This window comes from Zootoca vivipara, chromosome Z (genome assembly GCF_963506605.1).
Source record: "Zootoca vivipara chromosome Z, rZooViv1.1, whole genome shotgun sequence".
NCBI classification, from domain to species: domain Eukaryota; kingdom Metazoa; phylum Chordata; class Lepidosauria; order Squamata; family Lacertidae; genus Zootoca; species Zootoca vivipara.
Window position 1 is genome coordinate 39,974,389 of NC_083294.1, and position 22,982 is coordinate 39,997,370.

A 22,982-nucleotide genomic window follows, 5' to 3' on the forward strand; every position below is an offset into this window, starting at 1 on the left:
GTTCTATACCACCCTCCATCCAAGGATCACAGGGCAGATTACAATATAAAAATGTGAAAATACAAGTATAGTATACAGAGATCTTCTTCTTATTTTCTGGCAATCGCTAGTAGCTGAGTAAGATTCTCTTCCATGAACACGGTTTTAAGGACGAGTCTGTAAGTGACTGGGAGGCCGATTCTGGAGCCACACGTCCGTTCAAAGCGGGGACATAAGTTTCCAGGTGGGAGTTGATCACGGTGAGGATCTGCCAAGCGTGCATTCCTCTTGGCCCCTTTCCTCCTGAGTTCAAGCGTTTTCAAATCCCATGACACCTTTGGAAAAAGGTGTTCTCCCATTGGAGCGCTTGCAGGCCAGTGTTTTCCAACTGTCAGTTGCATTTTTTGAGAGTCTTTAAACCTCTATTGTTGACAACAGGCGTTACACTTTCCATTCTTAAATTGGGAATGGAAGACTATAATCAAGCATCCGAACAACATGCATGCAGACACACATACATAGGCATACACACGTACATATATGCACACATATCCATATAAATGCACAGGTATGTATATAAACATGCAGATATATACATAGATGCATGCGTGCACCCACGTACCCACCCCATTCCCCCACCCCTTCTCTCTCGTCTACCGATGCTCTTATAACGAAAGGGACACCAGGAATAGGAATAGGGAGCGGCTTTCCCCTCCCTCCGACAACACACAAGCCAATCCCCCGGAGCGTGAGGAGAAGGCAGCCGGCGAGCATAAAGCGGAGGCGCTGCCACCCCCCGCCGCCTCCTCTCGGGGCCCGACCCTCCCTCCCTGCCCTCACCTGTCGAGGGTCTCCACACTCGGCTGGCGAGACCCGGCGGCGCTCGACGACGTGGCCGCCCCAGTCGCTGCAGCCGCCGCTGCCGCCACGGCCGCCCCGGGCCCGGCCACCGACGCCAGGCGCGTGGGTCTCCTTAGCGGGCCGGCGGGTCCCGCTCCGCTCTCGGCCGCCGCCGCCGCCGCCCTGCCGTCCATGTTGCCGGCGGCCGTGGAGAGCGGCCGCGGGCGGGCGGGCAGCGGGGGCTTCCTGCTTTCCGTCCTCGCTTCCCGGCCTGGCTCGTGAGGAGAAGCAAGGAGGCGGCGGCGGCGGCAGCAGCAACCGGGAAGCCAACTGTCACCTGGTGGAGGCGGCCGCCGAGGCAGCGCGCGGCGGGCTCCCTACCCACAGGCCTCCGCGGCAGGAGCACGAGAGGCGGCTGCTGAGGCGGCTGCGATCCTTCTCTGGGGAGTGAGGGGGAGAAAAGGGCGGGTCGGGCGGAGCCGGCCGAGGGACTCGCGTTTGCCTGAGAGGGGGAAACAATGTGCCGCGGCCGCGGTCGAGATTTCAGCCCCGCTTGAGAGCCGTTCACACGCCGCTTGTGTGTCCCCGCGCGCACCCAGCCCCTACTCGGAGTAGACCCGTTTGAATTCATTCTCTCTCCCCCCCCCCCTCGACGTGCCTGCCTGCTGCTCCGAGTAGGAGCCAGGAGTGATTTTCCTCTGGGCATGAGCATGATTGGAATGGCAGATCATTGTTCTCGCTTTTCTATCCCATTGGGATGGGATTCCCGCCACCCTCGCTTTTAATTCGTCCCATCTTAGCCCTCCTCCCCCCCCCTCTTCCCTCAGGCCTTTTAAATCAGCGGGTGACAATTGCTGCGCGCAAATGGGACTCTCGAAATCTCCACCGTTTGTGGCGAAAGGGAAATTTGAGCAAGAGGGAGGTTTCCTCGAATATCTCCCAAGGCAACGGTTCTAAAACTTTTTTTATTTTTATTTTTCCCCTCCCCCACTCTGGGGCACACTTTCAGAATGGAAATTTTGTCACGCCGGGTTATTTACTTATTGGTAACGAAAGCATTGGGAAACGAAGAGACACAACCCAGCAGTGCTTGCTTTTATAACACAGGACACGACTGCTTTGCAATATGATTGGTTGACATTGGAGAAAGTATAAAACAATGCTGCTACATAAGAACATGTTCCCAAAATATATCAATAAACGAGCCTCATATGCAGTGTTTTTTTCTAAAAAAATGTTTAGGGGTACTCTCATTTTCCTACTCATATTGAAATACTGCCCCTCAATGAGGCCAAACTTAGATTCACAAAATGTTTAGGGGTATGCGTACCCCTGCATACCCCCAGGAAAAAAGCAGTGTGTATATGTCTGTACTCAATGAGAGGCGTGAGCTTGCTTTTGCCAGGTAATTCCATTTATGTTAGGTCTACTTTGCTATTACTGTGATGGCAAGGTTGCAGGTTTGATCCCTGTATGGGGCAGCTGCATATTCCTGCATTGCAGGGGGTTGGACTAGACTACTAGAGGGTTGTCAGGGTCCCTTTCCAACTCTACAATTCCATGATTTATAATACATAGAGTTTGGCAAGCAGAGGGAGTTCTCCAATAAGGGCCTTACCAGGTACAGTAGTTGGTTTAGCATTGCTACATTAAACTGAAAGTATAAAGGGGATAAGAAAGGTACAGATTAGGAAGGGGGTGCGGGTAGATTACCATTTCGTAAGATTTCCTGAATTTGCTAACCAGTTACAGCGGAAATCACAAAGGACCATCAGAATCCCCAGATAGTTTGTTGATGTTCTCTGCCTGAGATGCTGAAGCTAATACAGAAGATTAGCTCTTGGGAGCTACCAATCCTTGATTTAAATTAAGAGCACTCCTCACCATAATACTATTAGTGAAAACAACAGGTAATGTACCTCTCACCAGCATTGTACGCCTTAGATTTTGTAACATCCTCCTCTTTTACATGTGGCAGAGCAGAAAGGAAACGCATATGCTAAAAATAAACACAGCTGCTAGTCACATGCACTTAACTGTTTGATGAAGGTGTACAGCTTCAAAATGAATTCAGGCACTTAAAATCAAATTTCTAACATACTAGCCCATTTCAGTCAGCAAGCCACTAACCAAATTAAGAATGCCCAATATAGCTGTAACTTTTACACTTACAAAGCTTGGTGATCATTAATGTTATAGCAAGAAACATGGTGGAGACCTATAAAGCCTTGTGGCTCAGAACCCCAGTACCTCAATACTACATATTCCCATATGAACCAATCTAGACCATGCGTTAGCCATCCAAGGTCCTTCTCCATGGGCCCTCTCCAAATGAGATGTGGAGGGTGCCAACCGGAGAATATACTCTTAGTGGGTGGTTCCCTAGACAGGATGGGAGACTGCCTGATCCTTTCCGTGAGGCAACTCCTCTGGGGAGGCAACTAGAAGTAAATCTGATCCTGACCCCACCTCCAGAGATATGTCAGAGCCAGCATGAGCAACCTTGCAGAGACAGCCCATGTGGAGTGCCCAGTCCCAGAACTCCAGCTTCTTGTCATGCAAACAGCTTTACCTGCCCCACACTCCAAAATAAAGGTACAGAAGGTTGTACTGCTTGTTGCAGGGGGAGGCAACCTAAGGCCCAGGGGCCGGATGCGGCCCAATCGCCTTCTTAATCCAGCCCACGGACAGTCCTGGAATCAGCATGTTTTTACATGAGTAGAATGTGTACTTTTATTTAAAATGCATCTCTGGGTTATTTGTGGGGCACAGGAATTCGTTCATTTCCCCCCAAAAAAACATAGTCCGGCCCACCACATGGTCAGAGGGACGGTGGAACTGCCCACGGCTGAAAAAGGTTGCTGACCCCTGGGCTTGTTAGATCAATGTATTAAGGTTGCACTTAGCCATGTATCTTACCTCTGGTGTACGTTCTGAACCTTGTAAGCTGTAGTTTGTCTAATGTACTGATCTGATTAAGCATTAAAGCCTTTGGAAGAATGAAAGCTAGGAGTTCCAGTTCTTCGGAAGGTGGGGAGGCCCAAGGCACCTGGGAAGAGCATTCTATAAACTGGGGCTGCTGCAGAGAAGGCCTCTTCTTTATCACCACCCTTCAGACCTTCCTCGGAGGTGGTTCAATAAACAGTGTTACCTCGGTTTGCGACTGCAATCCATTCCACGGAGCCAGTCACTCCCCAAATCGGTCGCTCGCCGAAGGCATGCTTCTGCACATGCGTAAAGTGCCGATAGAGCGCTTCTGTTCCCGCACGCGCTGCGCAGATCGCTTCTGTGCATCCGAGCGCCGTGGAACCCAGATGTAAACATTTCTGGGTCCGCGGTGGTCAGAAACCGAAGTGGTAGCAAACCGAGGTTTGACTGAATTCTGTTCAGTATAGTGTGGGCACCCTGGAATTGTGTATAGGATTGGGCTGTTTGCTACCCAGAAAAGAGGCATAAAAAATGTTCAGCTTTTTTTATTTCATATGACTTAAGCAGGTATTAAAAAATCAAGTTATACTTTCCCAAACATTAAATTCTCTAGAATTCAGGACACAGCATCACCTGTGGTCATAGAAACATCAATCAATGGTATGCAGATGTGAAGGCAAATGTATTTAAATCTGTTTTACAATACTCCCGCTTTCCCGCAACCCCCCCCCCATCCCCAGCTGAGCGTGTAGTGTTTTACTTAGTAAAAACAAACAAGATAGCAATTAATCCACACTAGACAGTATGAAACATACATGATGTTTTAAGGGTTCCTTTGAAAAATGAGATGCTTATAAACTGCAGGCAAACAAAAGGCAGTTATATCAGTCTGCATAGTTTTTCAGAGTTTTATGCTCGGTCATTTAGAATAGGTTGATGGGATACGTGAGTTTCCTTGTAATTCAAGTTATGCAGTTCATCTCTCAGATTTGTTTCCCTTACAGAAAACAACAAGCCATGTACATGTGCAATGAGATAAAGACAAAAGAATTACGAGTGTGTGAAATTTAGAAGACAGGTATCAAGTGGAAGGAAATAAATCATGCATCAACTAGTGGAATTTATTACTAGTACTTCAGTCTATCCCTGAAGAAGTAGTGCAAATTTCTCAGTATACTATTAACTGTATTAATGTGCTCTGTTTTTCTTTTAATGAAAATATACTATTTCCAAAATATCCCAATGTCCTCTAAAACTAATAAATTTATAGTATTTTATGGACTTTGTCTTCAGTCTTTGAAACCTAAAATATTTACACTTTACAAAGAAAAGAATACTCAGAACATTTCAAATTAATTTACAAATTATTCCTATGATATCCTTGCCAGCTTACATTTTGTAGATCAAAAATTACACATATAATAATTTACAAATGGTAGACAAACACCCTCAAAGTGTCAAATATGTTGAAAATAAGTCATGTTAGCTGCAAACAGTTCTTCACAAATCCTATGCTTCAAGATATTCTGAACTGACCAAATATCACTTAATAAACTTAATAATCCTAAACAAAATGTGGATTGAAATATCAAGTTGCAAGGTCTGTGCTTACTTCACAAGTGCTTGTAATGTTTTAGAATGATTCCTGAAAGGAATTATAAAATTTAACAAAAGACTAACATGAAGGCAGACAGCACCCTGAATGATCTGCAACATTTAAATATTTTCAGTGCACTCCCTATTTTCTGCATATTATTTAATATATTTGAGAAAAATACTAATTTATTATGGGAACAAGTTATACAAGCTCACACATTATGTTCCATCTCATAAGGCTGCTGCTCTGAATAGGCACAAATTTAAGTCATGATAGCTTACCACTATCACTGAAATAAGTAAGAAACCATATAAAACTAGTCCACACAGTAATTGATCCTCAAGAGCATGTGCCCTTAACGACTCTGCTTCTTACACCACAGGCTTCTTACATGTGCATATGATTCAGCAAATTTCTCATTGGCATCAATGACACTTTGCTCAATATATGAACTTAAACATGCATTTTAAGTCTGAGCAGGAGAGCCTATAGCCAAAAATGAATTCATACTGTCTTTAAAAAAAAAGATGATGGCTATTATTGGAAGCATTAGCTATATCTATTTGGATTGCAGTAGGAAGGGGAAAAATACCTTTAAAGATATAAGTACTAGCTGGATGACATTTTCCCAGGCAAAAGTTTGTGAAAGGCACATAAATCAATTTTTAAAAGCCCACTTGTGTTCAAATCCTCTCCTATAGGGACAAAGATTTTAGGAAAAAAACTCTACATAAGGCATCAATGTTTTCCTCTTGTCCAATACATCAGAATAAGCACCACTTTTAACAATGTTCAAAGAAAATAATCCAACTCCTTCAAAAGTGAGTTTGCACGTGCGACATCATCTGTGAAGAAGATGAGGAGGAATTGGGAAATTTGGGGTTCGCAATTTGCAGTTCTTCTAGTCGTTTCACGTAGTCATCGCGTAATGCCAGTAGCTCCATGTAACGCTGTTCCACTGGATTTGGCTGCTAGACACAGTTGAAAGATTTTAAAATATGTTATTTTGACTTCGCTGAAGATACAAAATAATCTGAGATTTGAATAAACATTTTTATTAGATTTCCCAATTTAAATATCTAATCCATTTTCAAATTATACAAATTATGCAAATATCAATTCAACATTTAGTCTAAATCCTCTGCCAAATTATACAAATTTATCGACCTCCCATGCTTCAGACTCAGAAGGCCTAGTCCTCTTGTAATCACTGCAATTCCTTTCAAGATAATCTGAGATTTGATAGCTAAATCAGATCAAGACCTCCATCTTCAAGTCCATATGTGTAGAGATGACTGGCTGCATTCAGATATTATGTTCAGCAAGGTTTAGCAGGTTCATGCATTTCCCTCCCAAATGGGTTCAAGGAAGAATACAAAAACTTCTGCTTTTTGTTAAGAGTAGCTTGCTGCGCCACCCACCCAGAGCTATGGTTAACATCAACTATTTATCCTGTTTTTCACCAATAAAGGTTCCAACATCAGTTTTTTAAAGATACTGTACGTGCCCCGAAGCTTACAATCTAAAAAGACAAGACACAAAGGGAAAATAGATGGGGCGGTGGGGTGGGGTGGGGAGAGGTGGTAAGTAAATTGAGGAACAAGTTCTAATGTTGCAATGACTGTCTGGGGTGGACAAGTTCGAGAAGAGTTGCCAAACACTGCCCATCTCTCAGCTGTGCCAGCAAAGTATTCCCACTTCCATCCCCTGCTGCAGCCTGTTGTAATTGCTACTGCCAGGCAACAGTGGATGGCAGGATGCAGCCTCATTTGTTCTCTTCCCTCTACTTTTAACAGCCTGTAGTTAGTTCTCTATGGTTCGTTAACCCAAGTCTGCTTCTGAAAGCAAGGCTTGTTTTAAATCAGCTATAATGAATTAACCACAGTTTGTTAGTATGGATGAGATGACAAACTGTAGTTGACTAGGAGCAGAAGCAAAAGTTTCCAGACTTCCTAGTCCCACCCCTGCAGGAGGAGAGGGGAAGGTGATTTGCATAAGCCTTGGAGCAGATTAGATCCATCGTAGTTGAGAGTGACACCAGAAAACAGTAATTCCACCTTTCAATGAGGTCTTCAGAGTAACATATACACACACTTAATACAAATAATGGCAATACATGAAATTTCTCCAAGCACTTTGCTTTCCTAGGGCCTTTCAATAACAAATCTCTTAAAGCAGACCCTAAGCCCAGCATTGATCTGCCTCCCCAAACCTTTTATCTGCTTGCTATCAAGCAAAGGAAGAGCACAAACGAGACCAGATATACAACACACCTTCACTGTTAACTCCATTTGCGGAGGTTGGGCAGTCAATCCGGTGAACTGGGCTGCACCACCTGCCCTAAAATATTTAAATATCCCTATTTCTAGTGCTATGGTTATGTATGTTTGTGGCTAAAAACAAACTTTACATATCTCTCTCCCAGTAAACTAATTTACAGGGATTTTTTTTGTTCTAGAATGCATTTCTTTTCTATCCATGCAAAGACCTTCAAAGCAGGCACACTGGATTTATCGTGGCTGCAACTCTGAATGGCACACAGAGCATTGCCTGGCTTTCTTCCAGCCCCCAGCGTGCTGTAAACACAACTGGAAACACAGTACAGAAAAAGCACTGCCTTCAGGCTGCTGCTGCTTTCTAGTGGCTTGCTGATAAAGACTGCTTGTTAAACACAGAAGCTCTCTTCTCTCTTTGCTCCCAGCTGTTGTACCAAATATTGAGGCTAAGAAGTATCAAGTGTATCCCATCTTTTTCTCCTCAGTAGATCGACTTTTACACAGTAGTTAACCAGGAAGAGAAATACGGAATGCTTGAAGAGCAGCCAGAAGGGGTTCAATAGTGAGACAGAAAAAGGGATTACTCACCTTGCATTATAGCTTTCTAATTCCCCAACCCCAAGCACATTCCCATGTCACGTACTTCCAAGTAAATGTTCTTATGGCTGGCTTCCAGTGTTACCCCAAAACAGGGAAGCAGAGAATAAATCAGACCAGGGCCAATCTAGCTCAGCGCTTATGTTCTCATAGTGGCCAACCCCCAAGCTACGAGGAGCCCAACAAGCAAGATATGAATGCAACAGCACATTTCTGCTTGTGATCTCCGGCAACTGAGTTTCAGAGGCACACTGCCTCAGATACTGGATTTACCGTAATATAGTCCTCAAGGCTAATAGCTACTAACAGCCACATTCTCCCTGAATTTGTGACATTTGTGACAAGATGAGGCCTTTACTCCATCTTGTGGGAGGGAATTCCACAGTCTAACTGTATATTCTGTGGAGAAGTACTTTATCTTGTCTGTCTCCCATCATTCAACTTCCTTGGATGATCCCAGCTTCTAGTATTATGACAGAAGGGAAAAATATATCCTTCCTCACTTTGGCAACACCATGCACCTTTTTAAACTCATCATATCCCTCCTTATTCATGTTTATTTTTCTAAACAGCCACAAATATTGCAAGCTATAACAAGAGTTGCTCCAGGCACTTAACTGTTTGGATTGCCCTTTTCTGCACCTTTCCTTTCTTTTCTTTTCAAGTCATTTTTATTAAATCTCCCTAAATCTCTCAGAACATTATACATTTTTTAACCTTAAAAGTTTCTTTTTGACATCCCAGCCCCCTTTCCTCGTCTTTTTTTAAAACTTCATTACCTGTTTTACAACATACAGTTTTACTATCTAAACTCCAGTATTGTTAATCCTTTCATTAATCTGCTGCTTATATTTCAAATCCTGCCAGCGACTTTCTGTATGGGTGATTTGTTGTTTAGTCATTTAGTCATGTCCGACTCTTCGTAACTCCATGGACCAGAGCACGCCAGGCACCTTTCTTCCACTGCCTCCCGCAGTTTGGTCAGACTCATGTTGGTAGCTTGCACTGTCCAATCATCTCATCCTGTGTCGTCCCCTTCTCCTTGTGCCCTCCATCTTTCCCAACATCAGGGTCTTTTCCAGGGAGTCTTCTCTTCTCATGAGGTGGCCAAAGTATTGGCGCCTCAGCTTCAGGATCTGTCCTTCCAGTGAGCACTCAGGGCTGATTTCCTTCAGAATGGATAGGTTTGATCTTCTTGCAATCCATGGGACTCTCAAGAGTCTCCTCCAGCACCACAATTCAAAAGCTTCAATTCTTCGGCGATCAGTCTTCTTGATGGTCCATATTTTATCGGTGATACTTTAATATATAATCATTTTCTGCAACTTTTCCAGCTCTAGAAGAGACCTTTTAGAGGTGCAACAGCCAAAAGTGTATGTAGATGTGTTAATGACCATGTCATTACTGAGGAGGCAGGCTTAGTCATTGTTTAAGGACTATCCCTGCCTCCGGGTCTGGGTCCTGACTGGAAGGATATGGAATCAGCATGACCTGAAAGTGTTGCTGTGCGATGCCAGGTCAATGATGAATAAAACCACTGCCATTCACGATTGTGGATGGAGGATTTGACCTGGCATGTGTGACAGAGACTTGGTTGGATGAAGCAGATGGGCCTGTCCTTGCTGCTGCTTGTCCACCAGGTTTCTCTTACGTACAACAACCCAGGTCATGTGGGGGAGGGGGTTTGCAGTGATTTTTAGGAAGTCATTAGTTTGCACCAGGAGTCCTATTTGAAAGACCCAGTTTTCTGAGTGCATGTTCTGGAAGCTGGGCAATAGGGGCAGTGCAGGATTCCTTTTGGTGTACTGACCTCCCAGCTGCACCAAGGATTCCCTGCCCAAACTGCTTCAGGTTGTGGTGGATGTGCTCCTGGAGACACCTAGTTTACATAGAGCCCGGACAGCCCCATGATTTCCCCCAGAGCTGAGGGCGATGAAACAATTGTTGAGATGGCTAGAGCCCCGGTGGCGGAAAACTCATTCTGAATTGGACCGGACGCAGGTTAGAGCTCAACATCAAGCCTACCAACAGCGATGAGTACCTTCTTCACCACCTCTATTGCATTTGCACAAAACAGCAGCAGGAGACTCTTTAAGGTGGTTCTCAATCTATCGGAACCACCTTCATCACCAGGGCCTGGTAGGGACCCTAAGATCTCCTGAAATGCTTTTGCAAAGTTTTTTGTAGATAAAGTTGCTCAGATTCGGAAGGAGGTAGACTCCACCGTGGACCAGGTGTGCAGCCTGGGAGTCATTTTCAACTCACAGCTGTCCATGGAGGTGCAGGTAAATTCTGTGTCCAGGGCAGCTGTCTACCAGCTACATTTGGTACACAGGCTGAGACACTACCTGCCCGCGGACTTGCCAGAGTGGTGCATGATCTAGTTATCTCCTGCTTGGAGTACTGCAATGCGCTCTACGTGGAGGGTATCTTTGAAGGTGAATCGGAAACTACAACTAATCCAGAATGCGGCAACTAGACTGGTGACTGGAAGTGGCCACCGGGACCGTATAACACCGGTCTTGAGAGACCTGCATTGGCTCCCAGTACATTTCCAAGCACAATTCCAAGTGTTTGTGCTGACCTTTAAAGCCCCAAATGGCCTCATCCTGTATACCTGAAGGACCGTCTCCACCCCCACTGTTCAGCTTGGAAACTGAGGTCCAGCTCCAAGGGCCTTCTAGTGGTTCCCTCACTGTGAGAAGTGAGGTTACAGGGAACCAGGCATAGGGCCTTCTAACACCCTCCCATCAGATGTCAAGGAAATAAGCCACTATCCTACTATTAATGGACATCTGAAGGCAGCCCTGTTTAGGGAAGTTTTTAATAATGCTGTATTGTGTTTTTAATATTCGATTGGGAGCTGCCCAAATAATTTATTATTTATTATAAATAATAAATTATAATTATAATTATTATTACAGCTACAGATGCAACATCCGGAGAGGGAGAGTTTGATCCCTAGCATTGCCACTGAAAAGGATCTCAGCCAGCTGAACTAAGAGCCTGGGAACAATGCAGCCTTTCCCAACCTGGTACCCTCCAGATATACTAACCACAGCTCACATCAGCCCCAGCCAGCATGGTCTATAGTAAAGGATGATGGAGGCTGCAGTAAAAAAACAACAACATATGGCGGGCACCAGATTGAAGAGAACTAGGATACAGAACTGTTAGTGAGACAGACTGGTGGCCTGGTGTGGCATGAAGTAGCTACCTATTTTCATTTAAGGGGAGGGAGGGAGAAAACAGGTTACAAATCTATAAAGTGCCACAAATACTTCAGCAGCTGTCCAATATTTTAAAATATAATAATAATAATAACAACAACAACAACAACAACAACAACAACAACTTACTTGTTGCCTGATTCTTGGGTTCCACCTAATATAATAATTGACCCAAAGTTCCAAGTGCCTCATGCTTGCTACTGGATAAAGAACACGATTTAATTCTTTAGAATAAAAGGGATTGATATACTTTGATTTCGCACTGTTTATCAGGGACCACAGAGATAAAGTTTTTTCGCTCAGTTTCTGCAAAGAAAACAAAAGTGTCAGCATTAATTTAAACCATTTGGCATGCCGTAGAAAAATGTGACACAGCTTTAACATTTCACACAGCTGTTATCTCATAGAATTGCACAGGCAATAGATACTGGTATATCTTTTCTAAAAAGTAGCCCTTCAAAGTGGCAACCTCTTCATTTTCTAACTGCATGTAAACGATGAATATGTTTTAATGCTAGTATTCTTCTGTCACCAACTTCATTTTAGTCATTCCTTGCTGCAACCAAATATGCAAAGAGCTGAATTTTAAATAAAGTTATTAAAGGCATGCAGCTTTCATCTTACATGATTACTATTGCTAACTCCAAGATCAGATCGATTTTTATGGACCTAGAGACATTGTAAGATATGACTGGAATAACAGACCCCAAGTAACATGAAATGGTGCATATAACATGAAGCATAATACAAACATACACGAAGTCTTACATCCTTTTCAAGCTCAGTCCAAAATCACCTGAGCACTAACTCACCTCTTTCTCTCTTACAGAGTCGCAATTATACAAGAAAGTACCAAAGCGGCAGGAGTACAAATGATCCAGAATTGCAATCAAAAATTGGTCATTGAATTCAAAAGCTGTAGGGAACTAGACACAAGAGGAAGAGAAATCAAGTTATCTTTTATCTTTTTGAGTAACAGAGGTGTCTGCTTCATATGGCAACAGTAACAAAAAGTCAAATTTATTTATTTCCCATTTATCCCCCTTTTCAACATATTTTTCATGCACTACTTTGAAATTAATTTACAAAAATTATAACCCACCTTACTCTGCAATGCAGATATAACACAGCTTACAATACCTTGTATAATACTGAAGGCGGGATTTAACTAATGGGTCCCAACAACAGTAGGCCTACAAAAGCTGTTTGTGCTATAGGGCTTCTCCCCCGCCGCACTGGCTCAAGAGGGTATGGGGAACCCCCAGAACAGCACACAGAGCAAGGAGTGGCAGGGGTTGGGGTTGTTCATCTGGCAAGCCAAAAAATGCTTGCCCTGAGAGAACAACTGCCTTAGGGTGTCTCTGAATTCCTCCCTACAAAAATGCCATTTTAAAGAGAAACACCAAACACAAGACTCCAGGCAACCTAAGACCAGGGATGTAAAGGCCAAAACCAGCTCCCTGAAAGCAAACTGTTGGCCAGTGAAAGTGGTATAACATTGGCAGAATATGTTCCATCCTGCTAACTCCAGAACAAACTATGATTGCTGCATCTTGACTAACTGAAGTTTCTGGGTGGTCTTCAAAGGAAGCCCCACATAAAGTGCGCTACTAAAGAGCTAAATGGAGTATGAAAGACTATTGCCAGTTTTGGCACTCCCCAAGAAAGCAGATAGTTGGAAAAACAGATACAGCTGATAAAATATACCCTTAGCCATTCCTACATCTGCACATGCATAAGGATTCAAGAGTATCCTATTGCAAAACATGCTGAACTTCAAAGTCACCAAAACCCCTAATCAATGGAATTTTACCTTCCACAAATTCTGTTTGTCCACTGCATTGACAGGGGAAACAAGAGAGAGCTGGGTTCATTGTCATACTGGTGATGCCACAGACAAAGTTTCTGGATGACCTCACACAGGTAATCTTAGACTCTAGAGGACAACTCCCAGTCAATTTACTAGGTATAACCAGACAGGATTACATTCGCCACATTAACCTTAGACAACACAACTTACTTGTTTAGAGATCTGCCACACACAGTCAATGAACTGGAGGAAAATAGGTGACCTGTCAGCATCAGCATGATTTTTGTCTCCATGACCAATTCTCTGAAATGAGAATCACACAAACCTCACTTGAGTCAGTTCACTCTGTCTTGAGAATCTCCATTAACAGGGTTGGGTTCTTTCCAGAGAGACAGAAAGATGGCAGGTGGCAAATGTAAGATTTACTCAATGTTGACTATTCTTCAGTGAATTTAAATGAGAATTAACGGTCCAGGATGAAGTTCACTCTTTGAAAACCTCAATCAGATTTTATAGTTGCACTGCTTTGTGTGTTGAGCCAAAGGTGAACTGTTCTGGAAGCTCTGCAAAGACCTTCTTGGTAGTCAAGATAGCCCCACAATTAATTGGTGGTTGATGTAATCATGAGTTCATATATGTTTATAGTCTCTTGCTTTGATACAGGCTAATTGCCTTGCTTTGATGTTAATCTTATCTGTGGTCTTGGGATGCTGGACTCTGAACCCAGAAAGGGGAAACTATCTGTAAGATTTGGCCATTTGCCACCTATGCCCTCATCTGGTCAGGTGAAGTGATGGGAAGTCCAGGCCAAAGTGAGGCATGCTGCTTTGTGTATAAAGAATGTGTGGGTGTTTGTTTGGGCATGGATAAGCCGTCTCTGTGATGTCCATGCCATAAAGTCTGGGAGATCTGGCAGGCTGACATGCTGCAAATCTACACCTTTCTTTAATAAAGCACTAGAACTGATCTCTCTGGTGTTTCTCACACATTTCTTTGGCACCCCTGCACCCAACCACTCCCATGAGCCCTCCTTTGGTCCTGTGGTTCAGAACACTTGGGCTGGCTTGTGTCCTTGAATTACCACAATTAAAAGACCAATGGGCTTTTAAGTTATACTGATTTCAAGAGGGCGTTAAAGCACAAGCCCAAACTGGGCTGGATTATGTCCCCAATTTGGAGCTTTTTCTCTCAGTTTAGCACCCCAAGTATTTTTATACAGAAAACTGTGAGCCTATTATGTTTAAGAACATGCATTTCACAAGCATTACCCATTTCCACATTATGGATAATAAGGGGAGCATTAATATGAACCACAATAAGTCTATCATCTACAATTCTTGCAGGACCACCCCCATGTTACAACCCCCCAATCATTTTTCACTTTCTAAATGTTGAGCAACACACTGCTAAAGCGACAGCTCATTTATTCAAAGGTGGCCCACTTGCCAAATAACTTGAAACTAGATGGCACAAACAAAGGCTTTTTAAAATGGACTTGGAGCCGTTTTCAAAGGGCACATTAGTTTATTATTGAAGCAGCGGTTAACTGCCAAATTTTAAGTTATGCTCCTATACAGTAATGTAGTTCTCCTCAGGGCAAAGATTTAAAAGCCACGCCTCTTTGGTCTGGGAAAATCTGCTCACATACACAGGTCTGACAGCCCAAGTTTGCCGTAAAGACCTAATGGTAAATGAACACAGGTAAATCATGTTTGTGTACATGACTGCTAGACACAAAACACTATTCTTTAGATCAGTGTTACACCAACAATGCTAGTGAAACTGTTTTGACTCTTGCAAATATGCTTTTAATCTTTTTAGTAATTTATAATGGATTTTACTGTTTTTGTACTTTAAAGCTTCACACAAGAGTCTTAAAATTTAAGAGGAGGTGGTGAACTAATGTCTTTCTAGGCCATATTGCACACAAAGAAGCACTACTTCAAACCCATGTATAAAAATGTCACTATCAAAATGTTCCTGGAGGAAGACACATAGGATATAGGCTGACTCTGCAACGGAACTGTTTCTTACAAGTGTCAAAGCAAGCTTAGTATATCCAATCAAGTGTCAGGCAGTCTGCAAAACACATTTAATCATAGGCTGCTGAAAAGAACTCATGATTAAAGAGCCATAGTAAAAGCAAAAGAGCATAAAACACAATGCTTTAAAATTTACACACCAAAACTGGCACCCAAAATGTCCTTACTGTGCATCAGAAAAACAAACTCACATTACATATATCTAAACAAAGCTTAAAAGCACCCCAAGAGGTAGATTGGTATTACCCACATAATGCAGATGGTCAGTGGGGGTGCTTAAGACTGTCTGAATACCTCTAAGACAGCCTCTGAGAGACTGTTACAGATTGCGGGGGGGGGGAGGGGGGGAAGTGGCACTTGCCTAAGGACACACAGAGCTCATGGCAGAGGAGATATTTGAACTGGAAATTTCCTAGTTCATTATTTCAGTCTTAGACAAATGTTACACCACAGCTTGGACAAAACTTGAAGGTCCACTTGTCCAAGAGATAATGTGTGATTGCACTTATAACCCACATGTGCTCATAAGGGGACTGATTGTGGCATACATACATGAAACCCTAAATCCCACATATTATTTCTGTTCTCCCCGCCACCTCCTGAGATTGACAGTGTTTCACACCAAACTCACGTTTTGGCTTGGTGTTCTGTGTGAGCACCAAACTCAACAATGCTTAGCGTTTTTTTAATGTTCAAAGTGCTTCAAATGCACTCTCTCAAAAATCCATACAGTGGAACCTCGTGTTACGGACGGGATCCGTTCCGGAGGCCTGTCCATAATGTGAAAAGCCCACAACTTGAAGTGCTGTGTCTGCGCAGGCGAGCAGTGCAATCTGGCGGTTGTGCGCATGCGCACAGCAAGATTTGCGCTTCTGCGCATGCAAGAGTGGCAAAACTTGGAGGTAACCCATTCCGGTACTTCCAGGTTGCCGTGAGACGCAAGACAAAAACAGGCAACCTGAAGCGGACGTAAGATGACTGTACAATAATCCTGTTTGACTAGCCACTCACATATTACAGACAAGGAAACTTGCGACAGACAGATAGGGGTTTATCACATTGACCCTTCAGCTTGGTTCTTAATTGTTCTCACCGAAGCAAACTTGTGTCCAAAGCTTATCCATTCTTTCTGCACCAAAACTTGAAAGCCCACAATCGTCCGGTAGTAGCTGTCCAACATCAACATAGCTAGAGAGGTGAGTTGTGCTGTACGGTCCCAACCATCACTGCAGTGTACCAAAACTGAACTCTTTCCAGAGGAGACTCTGTCTGCTACTTGAATAGCACCTGTTAAAACAAGCTGGCAAAAGGAACAAAAATACAATTGAGGTAACACTAAAGACCATAATATCTACTACTGTGGGCAAGAATCCCGTAGAAAAAATGGAGTGGCCCTCATAGTCAACAAAAGAGTGGCGAAAGCTGTACTGGGATGCAATCTCAAAAATGATAGAATAATCTTGATACGAATCCAAGGCAGACCTTTTAACATCACAGTTATCCAAGTTTATGCACCAACTACCGGTGCTGAAGAAACTGAAATTGACCAATTCTATGAAGACTTACAACACCTTCTAGAAATGACACCAAAGAAGGATGTTCTTCTCATTATAGGGGATTGGAATGCTAAAGTAGGGAATCAAGAGATAAAAGGAACAACTGGCAAGTTTGGCCTTCAAAACGAAGCAGGGCAAAGGCTAATAGAGTTCTGTCAAGAGAACAAGCTGGTCATCACAAACAGTCTTTTCCAACAACACAAGAGACGACTCTACACATGGACATCACCAGATGGGCAGCATCAAAATCAGATTGATTATATTCTCTGCAGCCAAAGATGGAGAAGCTCTATATAGTCAGCAAAAACCAGGCCTGGAGCTGACTGTTGTTCAGATCATCAGCTTCTTATAGCAAAATTCCAGCTTAAACTGAAGAAAGTAGGAAAATCCACTGGGCCAGTAAGACACAATCTGAATCAAATCACCTATGAATACACAGTGGGAGTGAGGAACAGGTTTAAATATTTAGATTTGGTGGACAGAGTGCCTGAAGAACTATAGATGGAGGCTCGTGACATTACACAGGAGGCAGCAACGAAAACCACCCCAATGAAAAGGAAATGCAAGAAAGCAAAGAGGCTGTCCAATGAGGCCTTACAAATAGTGGGGAAGAGAAGGCAAGCAAAATGCGAGGGAGATAGCGAAAGATACAGGAAATTGAATGCAGATTTCCAAAGAATAGTAAGGAGAGACAAGAGGGCCTTCTTAAACGAGCAATGCAAAGAAATAGAGGAGAACAGCAGAATGGGGAAAACCAGAGATCTGTTCAAGAAAACTGGAGATATGAAAGGAACAAGAAAGGTGGCAAGAATACACAGAGGAATTATACCGAAAGATATGGAGGTATCGTACACCCCAGGTAGTGTGGTTGCTGACCTTGAGCCAGACATCCTGGAGAGTGAAGTCAAATGGGCCTTAGAAAGCACTGCAAATAACAAGGCCAGTGGAAGTGATGGTATTCCAGCTGAACTATTTGAAATTTTAAAAGATGATGCAGCAAGTTTGGAAAACTCAGCAGTGGCCAGAGGGTTGGAGAAGATCAGTCTACATCCCAATCCCAAAGAAGGGCAGTGTCAAATAATGCTCCAACTACCGCACAATTGCACTCATTTCACACGCTAGCAAGGTTATGTTTAAATTCTACAAGGCAGGCTTAAACTGTATGTGGACTGAGAACTCCCAGAAGTGCAAGCTGGATTTCGAAGGGTCAGAAGAACCAGAGACCAAATTGCAAACATGCGCTGGATTATGGAGAAAGCTAGAGAGTTCCAGAAAAACATCTACGTCTGCTTCATTGACTACGCAAAAGCATTTGACTGTGTTGACCACAGCAAAGTATGCCAAGTTCTTAAAGAAATGGGAGTGCCTGATCACCTCATCTGTCTCCTGAGAAATCTCTATGTGGGACAAGAAGCTACAATTGGAACTGGATATGGAATAGGTAACTGATTGGTTCAAAATTGGGAAAGGAGTACGACAAGGCTGTATATTGTCGCCCTGCTTATTTAACTTATATGCAGAATTCATCACACAAAAGGCTGGACTGGAGGAATCCCAAACTGGAATTAAGATTGCCGGAAGAAATATCAACAACTTCAGATATGCTGATGACACAACCTTGATGGCAGAAAGTAAGGAGGAATTAAAGAACCTTTTAATGAGGGTGAAACAGGAGAGCGCAAAATATGGTCTGAAGCTTAACATCAAAAAAACCAAGATCATGGCCACTGGTCCCATTACCTCCTAGCAAATAGAAGGGGAAGAAATGAAGGCAGTGAGAGATTTTACTTTCTTGGGTTCCATGATCACTGCAGATGGTGACAGCAGTCACGAAATTAAAAGACACCTGCTTCTTGGGAGAAAAGCGATGAGAAACCTAGACAGCATCTTAAAAAGCAGAGACATCACCTTACTGACAAAGGTCCGTATAGTCAAAGCTATGGTTTTCCCAGTAGTGATGTATGGAAGTGAGAGCTGGACCATCAAGAAGGCCGATCGCTGAAGAACTGATGCTTTTGAATTATGGTGCTGGAGGAGACTCTTGAGAGTCCCATGGACTGCAAGAAGATCAAACCTATCAATTCTGAAGGAAATCAGCCCCAAGTGCTCACTGGAAGGACAGATCCTGAAGCTGAGGCTCCAATACTTTGGCCACCTCATGAGAAGAGAAGACTCCCTGGAAAAGACCCTGATGTTGGGAAAGATGGAGGGCACAAGGAGAAGGGGACGACAGAGGATGAGATGGTTGGACAGTGTTCTCGAAGCTACCAACATGAGTCTGACCAAACTGCGGGAGGCAGTGGAAGACCGGAGTGCCTGGCGTGTTCTGGTCCATGGGGTCACAAAGAGTCAGACACAACTAAACGACTAAACAACAACACTAAAGTTCTAATTAAAAAACTGAGACCACAATCCTGTGCTGCATTACGGATAAGTGCACAAGTGTCAGGCATAGGTCAGCAATAAAATAAAATAAAATAGCATCCAGTATCACTGAAGCTAACCCATTATTCAAAGAAACCAACACAGTGCTGGGCTAGTTATCACAGCAACATTTCCCAGTAGGTCTTGCCCCAATGAGGCACTTGCAAGGACTGAATGTCCCCACCTTCCGACTGCTCTCTAAGGTTCCTCCTTCCCCAGCAGCCTAAGGCTCCTTTGCCTGGTCTTCATTTCTCTGTGTGTTCTAGGAGACCAGGGGGGAGAGAAGCTGGTCACAGCAGGAGGGGGAAGCTCCTTGGGTTCTTCAGCTGCCTGCTTCTACTCTGCCACCTGCCCCCCCTCCCGTCTCTGAGTCTGAACCACTCTCTGCCCCAGCCTCTTCCTGCTCACCAAACCCTGTTGCCTCTTCAGCTTCCATAACCTCCTCCTCCCAGTCTGCTCCGTCTTACCACACATTGTCAATCCCACCACCATTTCCTGGGGGGGTTCCCCAGCTGGTGCCTGCCACCACTGCTTTCCATCCAGCCAGTCCATGACAATGAGTCAAGTGCTCTTTTTCATCCATACCTTGATATGTTCAAGCCAGTGGGTGGACTCCAGGCTAGATAGCCAGTGAGATTCCTCTACATGAGGGTAAACAATGTCCTTAAGCTTTTTCAAGGATTCCCGCATGACATGAATATTATGAATATCTAGGAAAACCAGCTCAGCGTTGGTATATGCATCATCACTTTCATAACCTCCTCCAGTTGCCTGAGAGTAAAAAAAAAGGAAGTGTGTGTGTTTAGCCTCCATTGCACAATTACTACAATATTTCCCCCCAAGGAAATTGGAAACTTAAAAAATAAAGAGTGATTACATCATACCATATTCTCACCCAAAAAAGTAAACTGAGTTTAGACAGTTTATAATATATTTCAAAGCTTTCCACTAAGCAGCCAGCAGTATCTATTTATCAAATACAGTGGATCAATAAGTATCAGTACACAGAGCAAGAAGGAACTACCAAGGGTTTATGTAAGTGGACATTGTTCAAAAGGCTTTTCTTTCCATCACAAGAACAGTATGTTTAACATCAAAGTGGGTATTGTGTAACACAGCCCAAATTTGCTAGGTTTCAGCACCATAAGCATTTGTCCAATTAGTATTGCTTTAATCACAGCCCCAGGGCCTTCTAATTCTATTTTAAAGCCTCCTTTCTCTAAGAAAATTTTTCCAGTTCAAGCTTTGGCATTCCAATAATTTATTTTTATTTTTTTGGCCAAGCACAACTTAAAAATAAGCAACTGGCACTACAAAGAAAACAGTCTCAGTTTTCATAAGCTTCGTAAGTAATTTAGTTGCTAAATCTGATCCATGGCAAGGGCTAGTAAAGAGACAAAAAGTACACACCCCTGAGGAGTTATGGAAACTCTGAACAGACTTTCCAAGGCATTGGCTGTCATCACATTGCCCAAAGCAGAGCAAAGTTTAGCCAAGTTCTTTTAACTAAGGAAAAGCAAGTGCTTCTTTTTTTAATCAACACTATGTAGTATGAAGCCTGTCTATCTAGGCCCTGTCTGTCTGGAGCAAAAGGAGACAGTTAAATTTAGCTATGGGAGGGGCTGAGTAATCCTGGGGTGTGGGTCGAAAAATAACAAAGCAAAGGGAATAGCCAGAGTGCAGGAGGGAAGGAATGCAACCACTAGACTTATCATAAACAATTTCCAAATTTTGCATTTTTCTCCATTTAAAGCAATGACAATTCCCCCACTGTTTCCAAAGTTTAAAAGGTCAGAAAGACTGTTCTTCTTAGGAAAGAGCTGCCAGACGCAGTCCTGGATATCATAGAAGTTGCACATGAAGAAGGCAGACACACAAAACCAAGTGAATGAATGCATTTGTATGCTTATCATTCCCTCTGTGAACCTACCTATCCATTCAGATCTGCTGGCAAGGCACTACTTCAGTTCTTACCCACCAGGGAGCCCTAACCTGCTCACCTTTGCTACTTCCTTTTAAGCAAAGCATTTGAGCAAGGTGGATTTAAACTAGCTAATTTTTTATTTGTGGTTTCCTGCTGGGTTTATTGGAATTTTAGCATTCCTGCCAGTTGCATTTTATTGCCCGTACATTTTTCAGTTATTTTTAAGTCGCACAGGGTTTACAGTTAACAAAAGCAGGGCAGAATGGTTTAAAATAAACCAGATCTAGAGATGCCATGCCCATCCCCCACTTGCCAAGTTTAAATCTTGTTAGGAGGAACCTGAACCCCTACCACAAAGGCTTATTTGAAGCAGATTCTGTGGCTGACACACAATGACAACGTTCCAGTCAACCACCAAAACTGAGTGTGCAGTATATGATGCCATTTACAAATGACAAATCCAGAGAGCATTCTGAAGTAGCAGCCATTTCTAATATCTATAAAATACATTACAAATAAAAAGCTCTTTAACTTCGTAGTGGTGCTACGAAGACATTCACTTACCTTATTGGCTACAGCATTAACACTGGGTCTTGCATCATAAATAGTCAGTTTGGAGAGCTGGCCATTTGTTTCCCTGATGAGCTCCAGATACCTTTCATCATCTTTGTTTCTTTTGCCACTCATACCAACAAGTGGCTGGCTAGAGCGTGTGATAACGGCTTGGTTCTCGGGATGGATCCACGACAACACCTGTTGCACAGAAATACAGTTGGAGCCCAATCGCAGAAAAATTGGAAGAAAATGTACTTTGCAACTGCATAAGTTTAATTCTCGAAGCAAGTCTGGAATTAATGTTAGACACCCTTTTCAATATTAAATGAGCACCTCAGAAAGCACATTTCTGTGGGTTCATGTCATGGCACTCATGTGACATTTAAAGGCTTGCAGGTATATGGGTGAAGCCAATCATGGAAGTCCTTCCTAAAGAAGGGAAGCGCATGCTAAGATTATAAGGTAACTGTGAGGGGCAAGGGATATCGCGAAGCCCCTCCCCTCCTGAGTTCCAGCCCAGACCCGAGCGAGGCTAAAAAGAAGGAAAGCTCCAGCTCAAGTGGGGAAACAGGAAGTGGGTTCCAAGGCTCTGGCAGGGAAAGAGAGCCATCGTCCCAGGTGGGACAGGAAGGGGAAAGGAAGGGGGGCAGGCCAGTCCCCCCAACTCCGGAACTTCGCAAAAGGCGTCGGGGGAAGAGGATGGGTCTCCCCAAGTTATTATGCTGGCGCAAAACGCGCCAAAAGCCACTTGGAGGTTCTGATTCAAGCTGAACAGATGTGTCTTTGTAAATAGCACTGCCATTAGCACTGTAAATAATCTGCACCAATAAAAGATGAAAGGCAGAGCTGTGTAGAGTCGTTACTCTGAAGTAGCCTTCTCCGGCGTCCGTGACAGCAACCTCCAAGTCTTTCTGGCTACTTTGGAGCGGCAGCGATGAGTGCGCAAGAAGCTGAGCAGTGGAGGCTGGAAGCCGAAGCCACAGCACAGGAATTGCGGAATTTACAGACCCTGACAACGCAGGCACACCAGCAATTACTTGCAGCTCAGGAAGAAGCGCAAGCAACGCGGGAGGAGCTGAACAAACTGGCAGAGCAGGTGAGAGCGAAAGATGAGACTGAGAAGCAACTCAGGGTGATGGTGGCGGAGTTACAGAAAAAGCTGGATGAGGAAAAGGCTGCAAGAGGTGGGGGGGTGCCCCAGCCCCAGCTAGTCCAAGTGAGGAG

At 43.7% G+C, this 22,982-nt stretch overlaps 2 protein-coding genes across 6 annotated transcripts in view; both read right to left on the bottom strand.

Moving 5' to 3' along the window:
- The window catches only part of MTMR1 (myotubularin related protein 1), a 55,750-nt gene extending 54,535 nt beyond the window's left edge, over positions 1-1,215 (bottom strand). For all 4 annotated transcript variants that reach the window (XM_035113262.2, XM_035113259.2, XM_035113260.2 and 1 more), the window contains exon 1: positions 820-1,215. In XM_035113262.2, the coding sequence (XP_034969153.2) occupies positions 820-1,013 (194 nt within the window). In that variant the 5' untranslated portion in view covers positions 1,014-1,215. The remainder of the gene's footprint in view (positions 1-819) is intronic.
- Positions 1,216-2,537: 1,322 nt separating this feature from the next.
- The window catches only part of MTM1 (myotubularin 1), a 52,128-nt gene continuing 31,683 nt past the window's right edge, over positions 2,538-22,982 (bottom strand). Inside the window, exons 9-15 of one of the 2 annotated variants that reach the window (XM_035113255.2) lie at positions 21,768-21,956; positions 19,865-20,050; positions 16,393-16,599; positions 13,468-13,560; positions 12,260-12,373; positions 11,577-11,753; positions 2,538-6,312 (exon numbers count right to left, since the gene is read on the bottom strand). In XM_035113255.2, the coding sequence (XP_034969146.1) occupies positions 6,160-6,312; positions 11,577-11,753; positions 12,260-12,373; positions 13,468-13,560; positions 16,393-16,599; positions 19,865-20,050; positions 21,768-21,956 (1,119 nt within the window). In that variant the 3' untranslated portion in view covers positions 2,538-6,159. Of the gene's footprint in view, positions 6,316-11,576; positions 11,754-12,259; positions 12,374-13,467; positions 13,561-16,392; positions 16,600-19,864; positions 20,051-21,767; positions 21,957-22,982 lie in introns of both variants that reach the window. The other variant, XM_035113254.2, reaches the window with a different exon arrangement.